The 20,304-nt window shown below is 38.7% G+C and overlaps 1 protein-coding gene across 1 annotated transcript; it reads left to right on the forward strand.

Annotated features, from left to right (window-relative positions):
• The first annotated feature begins 18,766 nt into the window (after nt 1-18,766).
• LOC140531969 (olfactory receptor 5BS1-like) lies at nt 18,767-19,702 on the forward strand. The gene has a single exon (XM_072650572.1). The coding sequence runs from the start codon at nt 18,767-18,769 to the stop codon at nt 19,700-19,702; it is 936 nt and encodes a 311-aa protein (XP_072506673.1).
• The last annotated feature ends 602 nt before the right edge of the window (nt 19,703-20,304 follow it).

Below are 20,304 nucleotides of genomic sequence, written 5' to 3' on the forward strand. Positions count from 1 at the left end.
ATGACAGGGTTTGTCAATGTGGTAGATCAGATTCTGATTTGATGGGTGAATGAATGTAACAGACACACCTGCACAGTGGGAAATGGAGGATGAAGATACAATTGATATATTCCAGCAGCAGACAGGAGACACTTACTAAAAAGAGAATCTACAACTTGACTCCAGAACTGTGCTCTCAAGGAAAACAATACATTCACAATTAGAAAACCAAGATTTGGTTCATCTACATCCTGACTACTGCAATTTAGTTTTCTCTCTTCTTTGATTCCCTTCCCCCATTGCTTTATTGTACATAAAGTAACTTGAGCATGTGCATAGGCATAATGTGTATTTTTCTAATTAAATGTCCTATGATATGTTTTGATCAATATCAAATGAAGATGGGTAGGGGGGTAAAAACTGGTTTTGTGGAAATATCACTTTTCTCCATTACAGGCATGCTCAGTCAACTTCTGTATTTATATTCCAGTAAGTTATTGTGCTCTCATCAAAAAACCCACAAAAAAATTCTTGTTTACCTTGTTTAATTGGATAATTTCAATGTTTTTCTTTTATCATTCTAAAACCAAGGACGATTTTATAACTATTTTATAGGTAGCTGTTATATACAGGGCAAACTCTGTCTCTCAGTAGGGATAAATTACCATAAGGAAATTGATCCTAGATAGTTTTCCCTTCAAATCAAGCATCTTGTTGTTTAAATAAACTTCTTGCTTAAAATTTTTTAAAAAATTTTAAAGATGTATCAGAGACAGAAATGATAGAAGAAAAGTATTCTCAAATAACACCATCAAAGGAAATCAAACTCTTGGGACATCACAAAATATTCAAGTCAAAAAGGAATTGATGGAGGAAATGAAATTGGCAAAAATATCAAAAGAAGAAATCAATAAAAACTAAAAAAGCTCAGGTCAAGATGATGAACAAATTCAAAAGTTAAAAAACATTGATGGAAATTGTATTCTGTTTCACTGATGCCCAGGAAGGTCCCCCTGAGTCAGTGTTACAAAGACAAAGAACAGAGAGGATCACAAGGAACCCTTCTCTCATGCAAGGAGCTCATACTTCAAGATCAGCAAGGAAAAGATGTTCTCCTTCAAGAAATGGAACATGGTGCCCATGTGAAACAAGGATGTGGAGGGTGTTACATGGTGTCAGCTGCCAGGTCCAGAAAATGCAGAGGTCTTTATCAGATGTTGAGCTGAAAACAACTAATAATTGTGCATATAACTGCGGGTGAAACAGTGATCCAAAGCATAACTACTTGAAACAATGGTCAGCATTTCATAAATCATAATAATATTCCATTACATTCATTGCCCAAAAATCTGTTTAACTCAATAAATGAATGCATTTAACCAACCTGAAGGCATTTTCCAAAATGCAAAACCAATAAGATTCCAGAGGCCAAGATGCATCATCTCTAGATGAATAGCAAAATCATAGGATTTCTTATGTCTAGGGATTAACTAATACGTTTCTCAATTCTATTAATCAGGAGATCAACAATAAATAGTAATAAGGAAGAAACAATGTTGGCTTAATTGAATGACAAAAGGAACTGAGGAAGGAAAGAAAAGAATAAGATAATTATGAGATATAGTGAAGAAGAATGAGAGAAAAAAGAACAGGGAAAAGAGGAAAGAGTGAGGAGAGAAGGACTTCTCAGAGTAAGACTCCTATCTCAAAGTTTCAGAAGGACAAAGAAGTCGCATTTTTGTGAATACAATAAAATTTTAAGAACTTTGTTTAGTGTTAGTGTTATGTGTAGGGAAGCAAGAAAAGGGGGATGGAGAAGGAGAGGAATATGGAGGAGAGAGCATTCAAAATGAGACAGGAATAATACTAGTAAAATAAAAAACATATTCCCTCCCAACAAAATGAATAATTTAACAATATATGGCTGCTGAATAAAATATTTATAAACTAGAATATAAATATAATATAAATTATTGAATTATTATTTTTAAAAATTAAAAAGATATTATTTAAACACACCAATACCAATTTATAAAAATAAAAGCTATTCCCCAATATAGAAGGGACCAAAAGATAACAACATACTATTCTCAATGTAAAATCATTTGTTCCTCACAACATGCCCAGGAAGTATTTATTACTAAGATCTATTTTGTAGATAAAAAAACTGAGATCAGATGTCATGGTAAGAATCTCAGATAGGATTTGAATAGAGGTCCTATGTGTACATTATCAATACAAACTTGAAAAATCATTCACTGTCATAATTTGATCAAAGGTAATTGATGTTAGAAATATGGATGTGTGAATAAAAATCTCAGTGGAGTCAACACGTAGGATACGTAGTTCATGCAAACAAACCCAGAAGAAGTTACACCACAGGTTTTATAAGACTCTTGACAATGTTTAGGCAAGAGCCAAAACTATCTTTTGACTTGGGCTTTGGACTCTCAGACAATGAAGAGGATGCAGTTGCTGACAACTAGTACAGTACACAGCTGAAAACTTTAAGAAAGTTGAACAACTGTCTGTAACTTCGGTTCAGAAGGGTTCTGACAGAAATAAATATAGTGTCCAAATGCATTAGCAAGGATTACGGCAAAGGGACACTATTTGCTGAGAAATCTGGGAGTTCAGAGGTTTGTGCTGATAGAAATCTACTCCATATCAAATGGCTGAGAGACAACACAATTTGCCAGTTTACAGAAAAACTCTAGAGGATGCCAGAGACTCTATAAAGAGAATTCATGAAAATCACCTATTTCTCCCTGAAGAGAAGGAAGAAATTCCCTAAGGAGAATCAGATTAAAAAAAAAACCTGTTTACCTGTTTTAACAAGACTGCCTGAGCCAGAGAAGAGTTCAGAAAGTGTCCCAAGTGAAGAAGACCCTGTATGTCATAATCCAATAACCTCCCCTAGGACTATGAAGTACTCCATCCATGGATGGTGACTGAACCAAGAAGCAGGTCCTTTTCTTCCTAGCATTTCAACTCTAAAGATTCTGAGGTATAAAAACAATTCATCAGCTCAAGGAATGCTGATAATCAGTCTTTCATGGGGCTTGAAGCATGGCCAAATTGCCTAATATGGAGTCACCTTGCATCCCAAATCCTCTTACCACGTGTGTGAGAGTAGCCTCCAATTGGCTACATAGTTAGAACAGACACCCTTTTTAAAAACTGATGTATACAAGGGGTTAAGATCACATGCAGTTCACCCACATATGGGCATGAGCTGAGAGAGAAGGGATACCTGCTTTCTCTCTTTCTACCCTCTGACTGAGGCTCAGAGAAATGGACCTGGGGTGTTTGTTTCTATTGTGTTCTGTTTAGACTTCTCAGTTTCTGGGCGGAAGTAGTACAATCCCCATCAGATGCAGGAGTTTAAGCCATAACAACACTGGAACCAGGATTCCAGGTGGGATGTTGCAGGCAACCAGCCCAGTTGAGAAGCCAAGAAAAGCTAGGGTGCCTAGGACTTAAGCCCATGACAAGTTTATAATTAGAACTATATTTGCAGAAATGCAAATGTAAAAGGCTCTTAAGTACCACATCACCCCTATCAGATGGTTAACAGGAAAATGATAAATGTTGGACAACATGTGGGAAAGTTGGAACACTAATGCATTGTTGATGGAGTTATGAACAGATCCAACCATTCTGGAGAGCAATTTGGAGCTATACCCAAAGGGCTATAAAACTGTGCATACCTCTTGACCCAGCAATACCACTTCTAGGTCTGTATCACAAAGAGATCATAAAAAAGGGAAAAGGACCCACATGTGCAAAAATATTTACAGCACTCTTTTTGAGGTGGCCAAGAATTGGAAATTGAGGGGATGCCCATCAATTGGGAAATTGTTGAACAAGTTGTGGTATATCAATGGAATACAATTGTGCTATAAGAAATGATGAGCACTCAGACTTCAGAAAAACCTAGAAAGACTTATATGAACTGATGCTAAGGGAAGTGAGCAGAATCAAAAGAACACTGTACACAGTAACAGCCACGTTGTGCAGTGACTGACTTTGATACACTTAGCTCTACTCAGCAAAGCAAGGATCTAAGACAACTCTATAAGACTCATGATGGAAAATGCTATCCATATCGAGAGAAAGAGCTTTGGAGTCTGAACATAGATGGATGCATATTCTCCTTTTTTGTTCATTTGTTGTATTTCTTCTCTCTTGTGGTTACTCCAATTAGTTCTAATTCTTCTTTACATCATGATTAATGGGCAAAATATAATTGTACAAGTAGAACTTTATCAGTTTGTACACCATCTAGGGGAAGGTAAGAGGAAAGGGAATGGGATAAAATTTTAAATTCAAAATTTTATGGAACTCAATGCTGAAAACTAAAATTAAACTAAGTATTATTTTTGAAATTTGAGTTCCAAACACCTACACTGCAACCCAGGTTCATATTTGGGCAATGGAAACAAGTCCTCTACTCAGTGCCACCAAAGGCAACCCTGGCATCTCATTCTGACTTCCTTACCATCTGTAGGCTACCAGCTCCCAAAAGCACTGCTACTGATTCAATTGGCCCCAAAGGCTGCCACTAGCTTGTTGCAGCATGGTCTGCCTTTGACTGACCAAGCTCTCAATCTGAGTTTGAGAGTACTTTCCTGCCAAATTCCTAAGTTGTCTTCAACTGGAAAATTGCTTCACCCTGTCTATTTCTTGGTTCTGCCACAAAAGAATTCATTTTGAGGGGTTATTTTAAAGTTGTTTGGTGAGGGATTTGGATGAACTCAGGTAAGTCCTTGCCTTTTCTCCATGATCTTGGCTCTGCCCCTCAGAACTGAACATTTTTGAAATGAAGGCTAAAAAAATTTTAGATGTAAATGGGGAAAAAATAAAATATTTTTTAAAAAGGATGTATGACCTCAAAAGAAATACTTGATAGAAGATAGAACTTTAACTAGCCATCTTTGTCCCTGCAGTAAGTGGCACAAAATTCAGGAGGAGATGTGGAACAGTCCACAGGTATCCAAACATCAAGAGATTATTATCAGGGAGGATAGTGAGTAAAAAGTGGGGCAGAGAAAGGGAGGGGCTCACCTGGAGTGTGGCCACTTGAGGGGTTTGCAACTTCATATTGGAAGTCATTATTCTTGTTCACCAAGTACTGACTTTTGTTGTTTGCAGGAGTGAGGTGCTGAACTTTTTGTCAGTGTCCCCTAAAATTAAGTGTGTTAGGTCAAAGCTCAGGCTCCCAAAACTAGTGACATCTTTGGTAGAATGGGACACATGACAAGCTAAGGAAGAATATGTTTTAAGACGAAGGGACATGGTAGAAGGGGTGACAAAAATGTTTGGAAATTCATAAACCTCTGACAAAAATAGGATAGAAACCATTTGGGCACCATTAAGGAAGAGAGGAACAGAGGTAATAACGTTGTGGGAGTCCAGTAGGATTCTCATACTGAAAGCAATTGTGTGAATGGCTAAGCATCAAGGTTGAAAAACCACCAATGGCCTCAAATGGGTTAAAGTCTATAGGACACCAAGGAAGAGAATGAACTAAGATGACCCCCTCATCAGAGGACTGCTGTTTACCATAAAACTGAAACAATATTTGCCATAAGAGAAATTTTAACTTATTAAGCAAAAGACTCTATGGGGACAAGATCCCCAAAGTAAGAGTCCAGAATAAAAAACAACATTCTGGGATTGAATCCAATCCCATGTGTTAATATACTCTCTAGAATGAAAATGATGAAACCTGCTCCCAGGGGCAGCTAGGCCATCAAAGAGTCTAACATTCAGACCAGCAGCTCATCTAGTTAAAGAAGCCTGTGCCTATTTAAGGGACACACATGTGGAGAAGAATGTTTTGGTTGCTGTAAGTGCTTGGGACTTTCAGATGAATGGGTAGGTTCTTGTATAGGAGGAGGAAGAAGAGAAAGAGGACACAGGCTGATCAAGGTCTAGCTACAGTAGGTGCTCCATCAGTGCTTGTGGGGTAGTCATGATGGTGGACACTGCCCATGTAATGGCCCAGAGTCAAGGTAAGTTGATGTTTTCTTTCCTAAGTCCATCTACCTTCCTTGGAAAAACAAATCAAGGAAAAGCTGGAAAGAGTTGCCTCTGTAAGTCATAAAAAACCTGAGGATGGGAGGAAGCTCAGCCTCTCAGAGGGTCAGAGGATATAAAGGAACTTTCAAAATTACTTACTCCAACTCCCTCCTTTCATGGATGACCAATCTGAGGCCGATTGAAGGAAATTTTTTAAGCACTTGCCCTAGAACATAAGGTCACATTCTAGCAGAACTTGGCCTCCACATCCTTTAACCCCTTTGTCATTAAAGGTAAAAACTAAGGGGAAAATACAACCACTGAATTTGGCTATACAGTGATGACCTGTGAAAGAGTAGTTTCAGTAGAGGAGGGAGACCAGGAGTCAGGCTTCAAGGGTTTGAGAAGAATAGATGAAAAGAAAATAGAAGGATTCATGCTGAGCCCAGGCTGCTCTGGATCTTCCTGCCTGCAGTTTTTGTCCAGACTCATGTTAGCACCACCTGTAACAACTGGTAAGAGACAATTGTTAAATTTTCACTATGGGCATTTACACTTCCGAAATCGTAGCAACAAATCAAGGCTCTATTTATTATTTTGTTGATTGTTCATACTTAAGAGTGTTAAAAATGCAAATTAAATTTAAAAGTGTGAGTGCACACGTTTTTGCCACCAAGGAACCTGGTTGTTAAACATTTACCAGCATATCCCTGTATTGCTCTATAAACATCCCTTGAGTCCAGCCGGAGTACAGTAGAAGGCTCAGACAATAAAGTCATCACCATCACCTGGTGACTGTAGGCTAAAAATAAGAATAATAATTGGTATTTATATAACAACTTCATGTTTTAAAAAGTGTTTTTTATCTATTATCACATTTGAGGCTAATAACACTTTTACTTTTATCAGCATGAAAGCCTCTCTTTTTCCCCAGAAACTGCTTCTTGTCTCATATGTAAGGCCAAAGCTCCAGACCCCTGGTGCTCAGCAATGTGGACTTTTCAACTGCCTAGACAGCTGGCCTGCCACTCACAAGTAGCTCTTTCTACCCACTTCCTCTAGTTCTGAATTTTGGGATCAATCATGTTTAATCCCTCCTACATACCTGTCACATCCATCCCAAGTCTTTTCTCCTCTGGGCAAAATATCCCCATTTCCTTCAAATGACTCTTGCTTGGCATTCTCTCACATCCTCTCTCCACCTAACACCCTCTTCAGCATATGCACTAGCTTTACCAATGTCCTTCCCAACACTCAGTTCACCAACCATGCATAGGTACAGTACTCCAGCTGTCATCTGAGTGTATCAATAGAATTAGCACCAACCATGTGCTTCCATCAACACAGTCAAAATTGTGTGAGTGTTTTTGCCTGCCCTGTCACAGGGTGGCATCATGCTGGGCTTACAATCCTCTTAGACCCTCCTCCCTCATCTTTATTCAAAGGAACTATTGTCTGGCCATACCCAAATTTTCTCCCTAAGTTTAACAATTATCTCTATTAAATATCAACTTGATAGATTTCCTTTATCATTCAAAACTGGCAGGAAAGTTTTCAACCCTAATTCCTTCATCTAATGTATTTACTATCATGCTCAGCTTTGATAAGCATGGAGAATTTGCCAACGAACCTGCATTAAAATCACTTACGTTGTTATTAGAACAAAGATTTGGATTATATCACCATAAATTTCCCTCCAACTTGATATCAATTCATTCTACTCTACTCCATTCTACATCTTCCCATCTTATCTCCAAGGACATTTTAAGGCTTTGTTGAACGTCTTGCTGAAACCCAGATATACCATACATAGGGTATTCTTTTAATCTTCCAGTCTAGTGATCCAGACAAAAAAGAAAATAGCTTTTGTTTGTCATGATCCAAACATCTTGATGAACCCATTCTGACTTTTATACATTGTCTTCCTTTTTCTATGGCTCATGAACCATCCTATTTAGTCTGTCATCTTTGGCCTATAATTTGGATAATTCACCTTCTCCTATTGAAAACTAGATCAGTGTTTAATTCCTGCAAAAATTCTGGCATTTTGCACAATTTTTCAAAGAACATGAATTACCACTCATAATTTAACTTTTATAGTCCCCTGGTATTAAAACGGTCAGGGAGCAAAGAGAGTTGAGAATTGGGATCAAGAAGGCAGCAGCCGTTTTCCTTAAGCCCTTATGAGAATATCAGCCTTTCTCTGACTCTGAGGTTGCCAGAGAATTAGAGATAAAAGAAGGGAAATATAGGGTCTCTGTGTTACTTTACAAAATGACCCTTATGTTGCATCTAAAGAGTTGATTTTCTTGGTGGAGGTCAATCCAAAAAACCAGTTAAGATCTTTTCAAAGCCTAGCAGTTCCCTGGTCCCCAGGTGATTGATGCTATGGGGGACTTTCTTGTCCCTAATGAAGTCTATGCTCAAAAGCAGATTGAAATCTAAGGCACTAAGAACACAAAAAAGATAAACAATGAGGATGCTGTATTACGCATCAGCTTCTCCTTAATTTAAGGCCTGGAGGTCACAGGACCACCATCATGATCTATTTGTCCCCAAATAGTAGTCCTCTCATTTGGAACTTACTGTTGCTCCATTAGTGAACCAGTTCAGCTGAGCATTATCTTCCACCCTTGAATTCCTTGCTACTTTGTCCGATCACCACTCACACCTTGCAATGCCCTAAGTCTGCATTATCTCCAGTCCCCACTATCTACCTTGTCTGTTCATGTCTGTGCTGCGGAACAGAGCTGGAGGGAGTCACACAGCCATGCTGACTGGAACTACAAATATTTCTTGTATAATTTCCACTGACCCCTCACTGAAGCAAGATTATCCTTTTATTTTCCTTCATTCTTTCTCCATGCTATTCACCACATCAGCTTTCCAAACCATCTCTTCTTCCTTCCCACAGTATCCCTATCTTCCACTCTCCCCACTGTGCACCTCCTTTGATACTTTACCAAGAAAGTTGAGTCCAATCACCACTTTTCTCCATCACTCAGCCTTTTCACATTACTCTCCATTTTGTCCTTCATATCAGTCTCTGATGGGGGCTCTTCTGCTCAGCAAAGCCACCCCCTTGTCATAAAAGCTTGAGCTTCTCCCTTTCCATCTTCTTCAATCTCTCCCCATCTATTGGTTCCCCTTCTGCTGCTGAAAAGCACTCCCAAAGTCTCCCCATCCATGTGACCTTGAGTGACCTTCAAGCATTTGAATGACCATCATGTAAAAGATGAATTAATCTTGTTCTATTTGGAACGAGAAATGACGAACAGAAGCAATGGCTAGAAACTGGAAGGAATTACACCTTGTTTCAGAAAAACTGTAATAATTAGAGTGGATCATACTTCTTAGAGAGATGGAAGACCCCTTGAAAGTCTTCAATCAGAGCCTAACTGAAGATGACTTAAGTATCTTCCACACTGAGGGGCTCCCATTCATAAGAGATTGAACCAGAGAGCTTATGATTTCCCTTCAATTGTCACAATTTGTAATTCTCCAATACCAGAATTCCGTAAGAGATCAAGACAGGCTCCAAGAGCCATGAAATATACCAAGAGAACTTCCTCTCCTGCCAGTGGCATAGAAGTCTGTGGAACATTTTCTCCTTGGTGTATTGGAGCTTTTACTCTTGCTATTTCTAAGATATCTGGGGTAGGGGGGGGGTGCAGTGGAAAGAGTGCCAGGTCTGGAGTCCAGAAGACTTGAGTTCAAATCTGATTTCAAATACGTACTAGCTATATGACTCTGGACAAGTCACTTAACCTTGGCTTGCCTCACTGACCTGAGATGTAATAGCACCTACCTCCCAGACTTGTGAGGATCAAGTGAGATAATAATTCTAATACATTCAACGAGGTGCCCAGTCCATAAAAAGTGATATGACAATATAATTGTTATTACTACTTGTTTGTGATAATCAGAAACGTTGGAGAGACCTAGTTTATGGTCAATTTAATCATTTTATTAATAAGATAAGCAGGTTATTAATAAAATGATGGTCATTTGAATGGTTCTTCTTACACAAAGACAGTCATGTCAAGAGACTCACAGTTTATATACCCTTCAAAGAGTAGACATTCAGTGAAGGGCTGCCATGGACTCTGATTAAACATCACAATGGAAGATAAGCTATATTAAAATGAAGGTCTAAGGGTGGCATGTCACCTTGGGACAGAGAAACTATCTCCATAAGAGACCATTTCTAGCCTTGGGCTATCTAGATAAAAGGATCTGTCTCCACCTAAGCTTGAGAAGAACTCAGTAGCCTTCCCCATCTTAGATTAAATCCATTGTAAGGTTGGGTGGGATCTGACCAAGAAGAGGGGAGCTAATTCAATCTCATTATCAGGAATGTCCTTCAAGAGACTGAACTTTTTAAAATCAAGAATTTGGAAGAAGGGGAGAGTTCTGCATCTCCCCCAAGATGTTGACTATTAATAAGCATTTCTCTCACTGTTATTTGGTCTGAATTAAAATCCTTGCAACTTAATTTATAGTTCCTACTCAACTCACAGACTCTGGATAGAGTCTCAAGTCATATTCATATAAATGTGACTGTCCAAAAACACTCCACTCTGAAAATGAAGGGTAGTGGACTATGCTATGTAGAGTGGATAACTGGGAATTTCTGGCCCATACTTTTAATTTTTACACAAAATATTGTACTTTCTCCCAATGGTCACAACCTTCCTGGAAAAGTCTGGTGAGATCTTTATATTTATTTAGTAAATGATTTCTAATTACCTTCTAGAAGCTGAAAGTATGTTGTCCTTCTTGCAGTCTTAGAAATTGCCTGTGATAGCACACTGAAACTTCAGTCCTTGTAACAGACTTGTGAGTTCTTTCCAATTTGTATTTTGAGCTACAATTGCTCATTCTTGGAAGTTTTCTTTGATGATTTCTAGAAATATAATTTTAAGAGGGGTAGGATTCAGTGTCTTCCTGCCCAGATTGATTATATCATATAAAGTAAGGACAGTTGACAGAAATGGCAAAGTGTTAATGTGTTTTCAGAGCTAATGATGCTGTTACAAAGGCATCCTATGTTGATTGTATGAAGTGTGTACAATTTTCTGCGACAAAATTAAATGGAACAGCCTCATTGGTTTAAATGTTATTTTATTTTTGCAGTTAACAAGAATATAATCTCTCCCCTTCCCATGTTTCTACATTTGAAAAAAACCCCTTCGTTACAAAAATGTTTACCCAAGCAAAACAAATTCTCTCACTGCAACTATTCAAAAAATATATCTCATCATGCACCCTGAGATCATCACCTTTCTGTTGGAAGGTGGACCACATCCTTTATCATCTCTCCTCTGGAGTCATGGTTGATCATTGTGTTGATCCATGCTCTTAAGTCATTCAAAATCTCCATTTTTACTCCTTTGATTTTATACATCAATATTGACACTGATGTCAGTATACTGATACATATAGATATAGATACAAACAGACTGTTCTGGTTCTGCTCACTACGCTTTGCAACCCTTCATACAAACCTTGTAAGGTTCCTCTGAAATCACCCTTTTCATCATTTCTTATGGCACAGTAGGATTCAATTATCTTCATATAACATAATTTGTTGAGCCATGCCTCAATCAACAGGTACCATCTTAGTTTCCAGTTCTTTGCCACTATAAAGAGAGCTAATATAAATATTTGTAAACATGTGGTTCCTTTTTCCTTTGCTTTTATTCCTTTGGGGTACAGGCCTCCTAGTGGTATCACTGGGTCCTAGAATGTGCACAAGTTAGTAATTTTGTGTATGGTAATTCCAAATTGGAGCGACCACATTGGACAAGTAAAAATTAGATACACTTTTGCAAGGCTTTAAATAACTTTAATAGTTCAAAGGTATCCAAGCCAGGAAGTCTCTTCCTAGAAGGAGAAATGAAGAGGTAAATCCAGCCCCTGAGAGTGAATTACTCTTGGAGATTAAGGGGAAAGAAAAATGGACTTCCTCACCATCATACTTCACCATCTAGCATGTCCTTCTGAAGGACAGCTATTGGACAAGTAAAGCATTACATCAAAAAAGAAGAGAAGCAGACTCCAACCATGGAAACAGAGACAGATAGTTGAAGAAAAAGCTTCTAAGAAGGACCCCCAGGAAGCAGAGAAGGGAATTGGTTATAACTGCAAGGGAGAGCTAGCCCTGGCAATCAAGAGTTGAACAATGAAGAGATGATAACCCCAACTGAACATCTAGATGGCATACTGCATTCAGGGGGGATGATGTCTCAATAAAGAAAGAAAAAACTTTGAGAGCAGTCAGCACCACAGTTGGCAGCTCTTTTCCCACATGTATTGTTCACATATGTATTTCCTATTGACTACATTCTAAGTTTCTACTCAATCTTCCTGCAGACACTGTGTATATTTGGAGAGAAGTGGAGAGAACTGGGCTGCACTTCTTGGAAAGACTGCTTTGTAGCTACTATTATTACTGTATAATAAATGCCTTTGTTAAAAGTTAGTTGTATCTATCGGATGATTGTTAATGGGAACTACACTGTTGGGGACCTGGAAGCAATCTAGTGTTACAGTGTAAACCCACAGGATTATCATCCTTAAAGGCCCTAGTAGCACCCACCTGCTGGTGAAGAGACTCGCAAATGTGAGTGGAATATGAAGTACTTGAGAGAGTGTGTTATATAATATTTACATGCTTTTGCTCTTCTAAATTTTCTGGAAAATAACTTGCTTGTTTATTAATATGGCTATTGTCCTTTGTTCTCAAAAAGGACCCAAATGACATCATTATGTTGAGGTCAGGGTACAATATATCTAACTGTGGCTGAGTATACTATCCAGATTTCATAGGCATACAATAGTGACATCAACACAATGGCTCTGATGAGCTTCAATTTGGTAGACAATCTAATATCTCTTCTTCTAATAGCACTGTTCATAGCATCCCAACCTCTGAGCTAGCTCTGGAAATGAATGCATCAACCTTATCACCTGTGCACACTTCCCTAAAGAGTGTGCTACCAAAGTAAATGAACTTATCCACAGTATTCAGAATTTCTCCATTTGTTGTAACTGATAGCTCCACATATGGATGATGCTACCTGGGGAAGAACGTGTTTTTTTGGTGTTAATTGTTAGACCAAACTTAACACAAGCATCAGAGAACTGACTGATAATCTGTTGCATCTCAGCCTCAGAGTTTGCGTTGTATTCACAATCATAAGTGATCAAAGATCATGCACCAATATTCCATCCACTTTAACCTTGGCTTGTAACTTTTTGAAGTTTAATAATTTACCATCAGTGTGATAGCTGACACTGATGCCATTTTTGCCCTCACTGAAAGCATCTAAAACACTGCTGAAAACATGATGCTAAAAAACATGAGATCAACCACACAACCTTGTTTCACTCCATTGTTGAATTGAAAAGCATAAGAGCACCTGCCAGAAATCATGTAACCATGCTGTCATGAAACCGACATACAATACTGATAAACTGTCCAGACTGTGATATAATTTTTCACAAGCCCTCATGACTGATAGTTATCAAAGACCTTGGTTAGATCACTAAATTCAGTGTACAGACCTCTGTTCTGCTCTTGCCATGTCTCCTGGCACTGGTGGGCAGCAAGCACCACATTGACCACTCCTTGGCCTTTTCTGAAGCCACATTGGCTCTCAAGTTGATGACCATCTTCCAGGTGAAGGATAACCCTATGAAGGAAGACTCTGGCAAGAATCTTGCCTGCAATGACTGAAAGAGAGAACCCCCTGTGATTGTCACAGGACAACCTGTTCCCTTTTCGTTTATAGAGATGGACAATGGAGGCATGTATCCTTGAACTACTGGGGGATAACCTCCTTTTACCATATAACCCAGAAGATTTCAGTTAGCTTCTCTATGAGCAATGGACTCCCTACCTTATAGATCTCTGCTGGGATGAAATCAATACCAGGTGCTTTGCCACATGAGAGGAGCCTAATGGCATTCAAAATCTCTTCTTCAGTTGGAAATTTGTCCAGAATAGGACTGATGTCAACCTGAATAAAAGGATATAACTTCATTACTTTGAGGATATGATTTCTTTACTTTGTTTTCTTCATTATCTAACAAAATGCAGGGCCATCTCCAGGTATCTTAATGAATATCTGATTGGACCCAGGTGGTTCTGGAAGAGAAAATGAGACTGGTGACCTTGCACAACTTTCCCTTACTCAAATCAAAGTCAACTGCAAGTCATGTCATCATTTCCCTGAAGTCATCATCCTCTTTGAAAATGAAGGACAAACACAACCACATTGGCAACATTTTTTACTGTTTCTCCTGATCTTTTATAGATCTTTTAATCTGAGTTTCATTTCTTCCTGGTTTTTGCTTTAATTTTCTATTTCATCTTGCAATTTTCTTACCTTTTTTTTCCACCATCTTCTTGGCTTGCTTCTCTTGTTATGTCATGTTTCCATTGGAAGACAATTCTGAAGATACCTTGCAATGTTTCTTTTTTCACCTACTTCTCATATTTTAGTTTTTTCTTTTATTTTCAGGTGTACCATCATATATATTTGTATATGTACATGTATACATGTATATATGTGTGTATGTGTGTATGCATGTATATAATCTTCATTGCATAAAAGTTTTCTCGATATTGTTCATTTTCTATTTTGACTTGTTTTCTTTTGTAACCATTTTTCTTATTTGTGTTGTTTCTATTTGAGAATTCTTAGCAAAGATGGGAAGATGTGGGCTTCCTTGAAACTTATATCTTGGTTATCTTGACTGAAAATTCTCATCCTTAATTTTAAAAAAAATTTTTTATATATCACTTTGAATATAGAGAGCATATAGTCAGATACTTCCTGATAACAGCTAAAGCAACATGTAACTAGAACTAGTGACTCAGTTACTGCCCACTAGTCAATTCAACATTTATTAAACATCTACACTGTACAAAACTGTTGCAAAAATGAAAACCTCAGCAAGACATAGACCTTGTCCTTGAGAAGATTGTGGTCTAGTTTCAGATTGGATATAAAAACAAATAATTATAATACCAAGTAGAATTTCCTGCCCTTTATGCCATATTATGAGCAAAATACAGTCAAAGTTGAGGAGTAATCATTCCCACTTCAATGCTTCATAGAGAAGGTGACGAGGAAGACTTGAATGAGTAGGATTTCATAGGCTGAGGATGAAAAAGAAAGGTCAACAGTTTCAAGAGATCAGTGAATGAGCCAAGATGGCAGAGTAAAAAGACACACATACACAGGGTCTCCTCCCACAGCCCATAAAATACCTGTAGAGAGGGACTCTCAACAAATTTTGGAGCAGTAGAAGTGGAGAACAACAGAGTGGAGGAGATTTCCAGCCCAGGGTGACCTGAAAGGCCCATGGGAAACTTCTGTTGCACCAGAGGTGGAGTGGAGTGTGGAGCCCAGCCCAGCCTTGGCTGCACAGTGCACAGCTTGTGAACAGCCATTGGGGGCAGTATCTCCAGTCACAGAATCCCCAGTCCCAGCAGCAGTGGGTTCAAAGATCCCTCAACCCATAGGCGCCAAAGGTCAGTGACAGGGTTTTTCCAGCTGGCCAGGAAGGGAGAAGGGCCTTCCCATAGCTCTGGCAACAGGCAGCCACCTCAGAGGCTACATGGCAGGCACAGCAGCCACGTACATTTTTGGAGCATAAAAACCCTGGGGACATTAAAGAGTTGATTCTTGCCTCCGCCCTGTGTGGAGGCCCTGGGTGAGCTGGTCTTTGTCTCACACTGAATGGTGCCCTGCCCATCCAGCTTATCTGAAAGTCAGCCCCCAGTGCTGACTTAGTGGAACTGGAGGCCAGGTGGCTGTGGAGAGGAAACTTTGCTAAGATTCTGGGCACAAAAATCCCTCTCTGCATCCAGACCAGTACATGCTTGATTGTGCCACCTTGGAGGAACTGAGATCTTACAGATTCCCAGAGTATACCCTACTCTTGACAAAGGACCCAAAAGTCAAGTAACTGGTTGGGAAAAATGCCCAAAAAATGGGAAAAAATAAGACTATAGAAGTTTACTTTCTTGGTGAACAGATATCTTCTCCCATCCTTTCAGATGAGAAAGAACAATGCTTACCATCAGGGAAAGACATAAAAGTCAAGGCTTCTATATCAAAAACATCCAAAATAAATATTCAATGGGCTCAGGCCATGGAAGAGCTCAAAAAGGATTTTGAAAATCAAGTAAGAGAGGTGAAGGAAAAATTGGGAAGAGAAATGACAGAGATGCAAGAAAAGCATGAAAACCAGGTCAACACCTTGCTAAAGGAGACCCAAAAAAAATGCTGAAGAAAATTACACCTTGAAAAATAGGCTAACTCAATTGGCAAAAGAGGTTCAAAAAGCCAATGAGGAGAAGAATGCTTTAAAAAGTAGAATTAGCCAAATGGAAAAGGAGGTTCAAAAGCTCATTGAAGAAAATAGTTCTTTAAAAATTAGAATGGAATAGATGGAGGCTAATGACTTTATGAGAAACCAAGAAATCACAAAACAAAACCAAAAGAATGAAAAAATGGAAGATAATGTAAAATATCTCATGGGAAAAACAACTGACCTGGAAAATAGATCCAGGAGAGACAATTTAAAAATTATGGGACTACCTGAAAGCCAGGATCAAAAAAAGAGCCTAGACATCATCTTTCATGAAATTATCAAGGAAAACTGCCCTAATATTCTAGAACCAGAGGGCAAAATAAATATTGAAAAAATTCACCAATTACCTCCTAAAAGAGATCCAAAAGGAGAAACTCCTAGGAACATTGTGGCCAAATTCCAGAGTTCCCAGGTCAAGGAGAAAATATTGCAAGCAGCTAGAAAGAAACAATTCAAGTACTGTGGAAATACAATCAGGATAACACAAGATCTACCAGCTTCTACATTAAGGGACTGAAGGGCATGGAATATGATATTCCAGAAGTCAAAGGAACTAGGACTAAAACCAAGAATCACCTACCCAGAAAAACTGAGCATAGTACTTCAGGGGAAAAATTGGTCATTCAATGAAATAGAGGACTTTCAAGCATTCTTGATGAAAAGATCAGAGCTGAAAAGAAAATTTGACTTTCAAACACAGGAATGAAGAGAAGCATGAAAAGGTAAACAGCAAAGAGAAGTCATAAGGGACTTACTAAAGTTGAACTGTTTGCATTCCTATATGGAAAGACAATATTTGTAACTCTTGAAACTTTTTTCAGAATCTGGGTAGTTGGTGGGATTACAGACACACACACACACACACACACACACACACACACACACACGTGCAGGGAGACAGAGAGCACAGGGTGAATTAAATAGGATGGGATCATATCTTAAAATAATGAAATTAAGCAGTGAGAGAGAAATATATTGGGAGGAGAAAGGGAGAAATGGAATGGGGCAAATTATCTCTCATAAAAGAGGCAAATAAAAGACTTTTCAGTGGAGGGAAAAAGGGGGGAGGTGAGAGAAAAAACATGAAGCTTACTCTCATCACATTTAACTAAAGGAAGGAATAAAATGCACACTCATTTTGGTATGAAAACCTATCTTACAATACAGGAAAGTGGGGGATAAGGGGATAAGCAGGGTGGGGGGGAGGATGGAAAGGAGGGCAGTGGCAGGAGGGAGCAATCTTGGGGAGGGATAAGATCAAAAAGAGAGAATAGAAGCAATGGGGAGCAGGATAGGATGGAAGGAAATATAGTTAGTCTTACACAACATGACTATTATGGAAGTCATTTGCAAAACTACACAGAAATGGCCTATATTGAATTGTTTGCCTTCCCAAAGGGAATAGGTGGGGAGGGAGGGATGAAGAGAAGCTGGAACTCAAAGTTTTAGGAACAACTGTTGAGTATTGTTCTTGCATACAACTAGGAAATAAGAAATACAGGTAATGGGGTACAGAAATTTATCTTGCCCTTCAGGACAAAAGAGAAGATGGGGATAAGGGAAGGGAGGGATGTTAGAAGGGAGGACAGATTGGTGATAGGGGTAATTAGAATGCTCGGTGTTTTGGGGTGGGGGGAGAGGAGAAATGGGGAGAAAATTTGGAACCCAAAATTTTGTGGAAATGAATGTTGAAAACTTAAATAAATAAATTTAAATACAAAAAAAAAGGGATCAGTGAAAGCAAAGGGAGGAAAGAAATGTTGGCATAAGAAGTCAGTTTTGAGAGACAAATAATTCATTTCTTTACTCATTTTTGTTTGCTTTTATCAGGCAAACCAGTGCAGAGCTCCCAAAGAACAACTTCCTCTGCCAGTACAAATTCAACCTCTATTTGAAAGCTATACTCAGTAGAAAATGGGTACAACCCAGGACTCTACATTCATAGCTAAAATGTAGAACTATTTTAATGACATTCATAGCTAAAATGTAGAACTATGATAATGACAATACCATGTCCCTGAACTGAATTCAAATCATCCCACCTCTTCCATAATGCCAATGGTTTCTGACCATTTCAATCATCACTGCTCTCTATTCCTTCCTACTCCTCCAGGGCACAGAATCTTGACAACACAACTTAATAATTAACTTTGATTTTGCATGTTTTTCTTTCATACTTTTTCCTATATCTCCATCTTGTCTTCTCACAAAGACTACACCCACAAGATGGCAAAAAATATATCTTCAAGGTCTTTTATTTTACTCTATAGTATTAGGTATAGTATTGAACACATAGCTTGGTCAATAAAAACCTATAAGCTGGTTGGTTTATGTGCTTTTCTATTTCCCAGGGAGAGATTTTTCTCAACGATTGATGCCAGATAATCAGACCACAGACACAGAATTCATTCTTCTACCATTTCCCAGCATCCTCCATGTCCATTATGTCCTGGTCTTCATCTTCTTATTGATTTATCTCCTCACCTTGGCTGGGAACCTATTGATTATGGCAATCATCAAGATGCATTCTCACCTGCACACACCCATGTACTTCTTCCTGGTGAACTTATCCTTTCTTGATATTTTTTATTCCTCAGTCATGGTACCAAAGTTGGTTCAATTACTCTTGGTCAAGAATAAAGCAATCTCCTTCAGTGGATGTCTGGCACAGATTGGACTGACACTTTTCATTGGTTCATCTGAAGCCTTTGTCCTCTCTGCCATGGCCTATGACCACTACTCAGCCATCTGTAACCCTCTGGTTTATGTGATGGTCATGAACAAACAATTCTGTGTCTTTCTGGCCTGTGGGTCTTGTCTATTTGGCATCACCAACTCCCTGCTAAACACCCTACCTTTGCTGAGGTTGCAGTTCTGTGGCCCCCACCTCATCCACCACTATAGCTGTGAAATGCCTGAGCTCTTACCTCTCTCCTGCACTGACCTCTTCCCTAATAAGATGATCTTGTTCACTACCTTTGTCATCCTGGTCTTTGGCAGCTTCTTCCCCATCATGTTTTCTTATGCTCGAATTATCTCTGCCATCCTGAAGATCAGCTCAGCTTCAGGCAGGAGCAAAGCCTTCTCTACCTGCTCCTCCCATGTGATTGTAGTGACCTTATTCTTCCTGACAGGAGTGGGCCGATATCTAAGCCCTGCTACAGGCTCTGTCCTGCAGCAAGTCACCTCCCTGCAGTACAGCATTGTGACCCCACTGCTGAACCCCATCATCTACAGTCTGAAGAATGTGGAAGTCAAAGTAGCCATAAAGAAAATGTGGGAAAGGAAGAGTATCTTCTCTGACACCTAATGATTCAGAAATCTATAAGCATTAATGATTATAAGAAGAACCTGGGAAGCTGTGACTTTCAATATAGAGTCTAGAAAGGCCTTCAACTTTCTGATAGCCTCAAAATTGGGATGGGCCAAGGAGATCACAATAATGATAATCTAAACTATCCTACCCTTGTGCCTTGACATATTCTTTCCAAAGTAATTTAACATTCCATTAGCTTATTTGAGCCAAACAATTCCTGTAAGGTAAGTCCAGTATTAGGAATTTTATTTCATCTTTATTATCATATTACTATTATCATAATAGATTTTGAAATAGAAGCATCAAGAGATCAAATGGTTTACACAACTAATTAGGGGTAGAGTTGGGATTGCATTCCACATTTTCCTTCTCAGAATCCAGCTTTCTTTTCACTACACAAAGTTCTCATTCCTTGCTCTCTGAAATACTCAGCTGATAATATACAAGGTATTTTTCCATTTATTCGTTCAGTGAGCATTTGTGTTGCTGCTCTGTCCTAGACATTGTACTTGATTCTGTAAACCCTGATTTTATGTTTTATTTTGGTTTTCCCTTTTCTTTCCAGTCAAGTTTCTTTGGAAAAATTCAAACTTTAT

Source organism: Notamacropus eugenii, chromosome 3 (genome assembly GCF_028372415.1).
Source record: "Notamacropus eugenii isolate mMacEug1 chromosome 3, mMacEug1.pri_v2, whole genome shotgun sequence".
NCBI classification, from domain to species: domain Eukaryota; kingdom Metazoa; phylum Chordata; class Mammalia; order Diprotodontia; family Macropodidae; genus Notamacropus; species Notamacropus eugenii.

Excerpts from the sequence above, each read along its gene's own strand:
- LOC140531969 (XM_072650572.1), top strand. The coding sequence starts at position 18,767 with ATGCCAGATAATCAGACCACAGACACAGAATTCATTCTTCTACCATTT.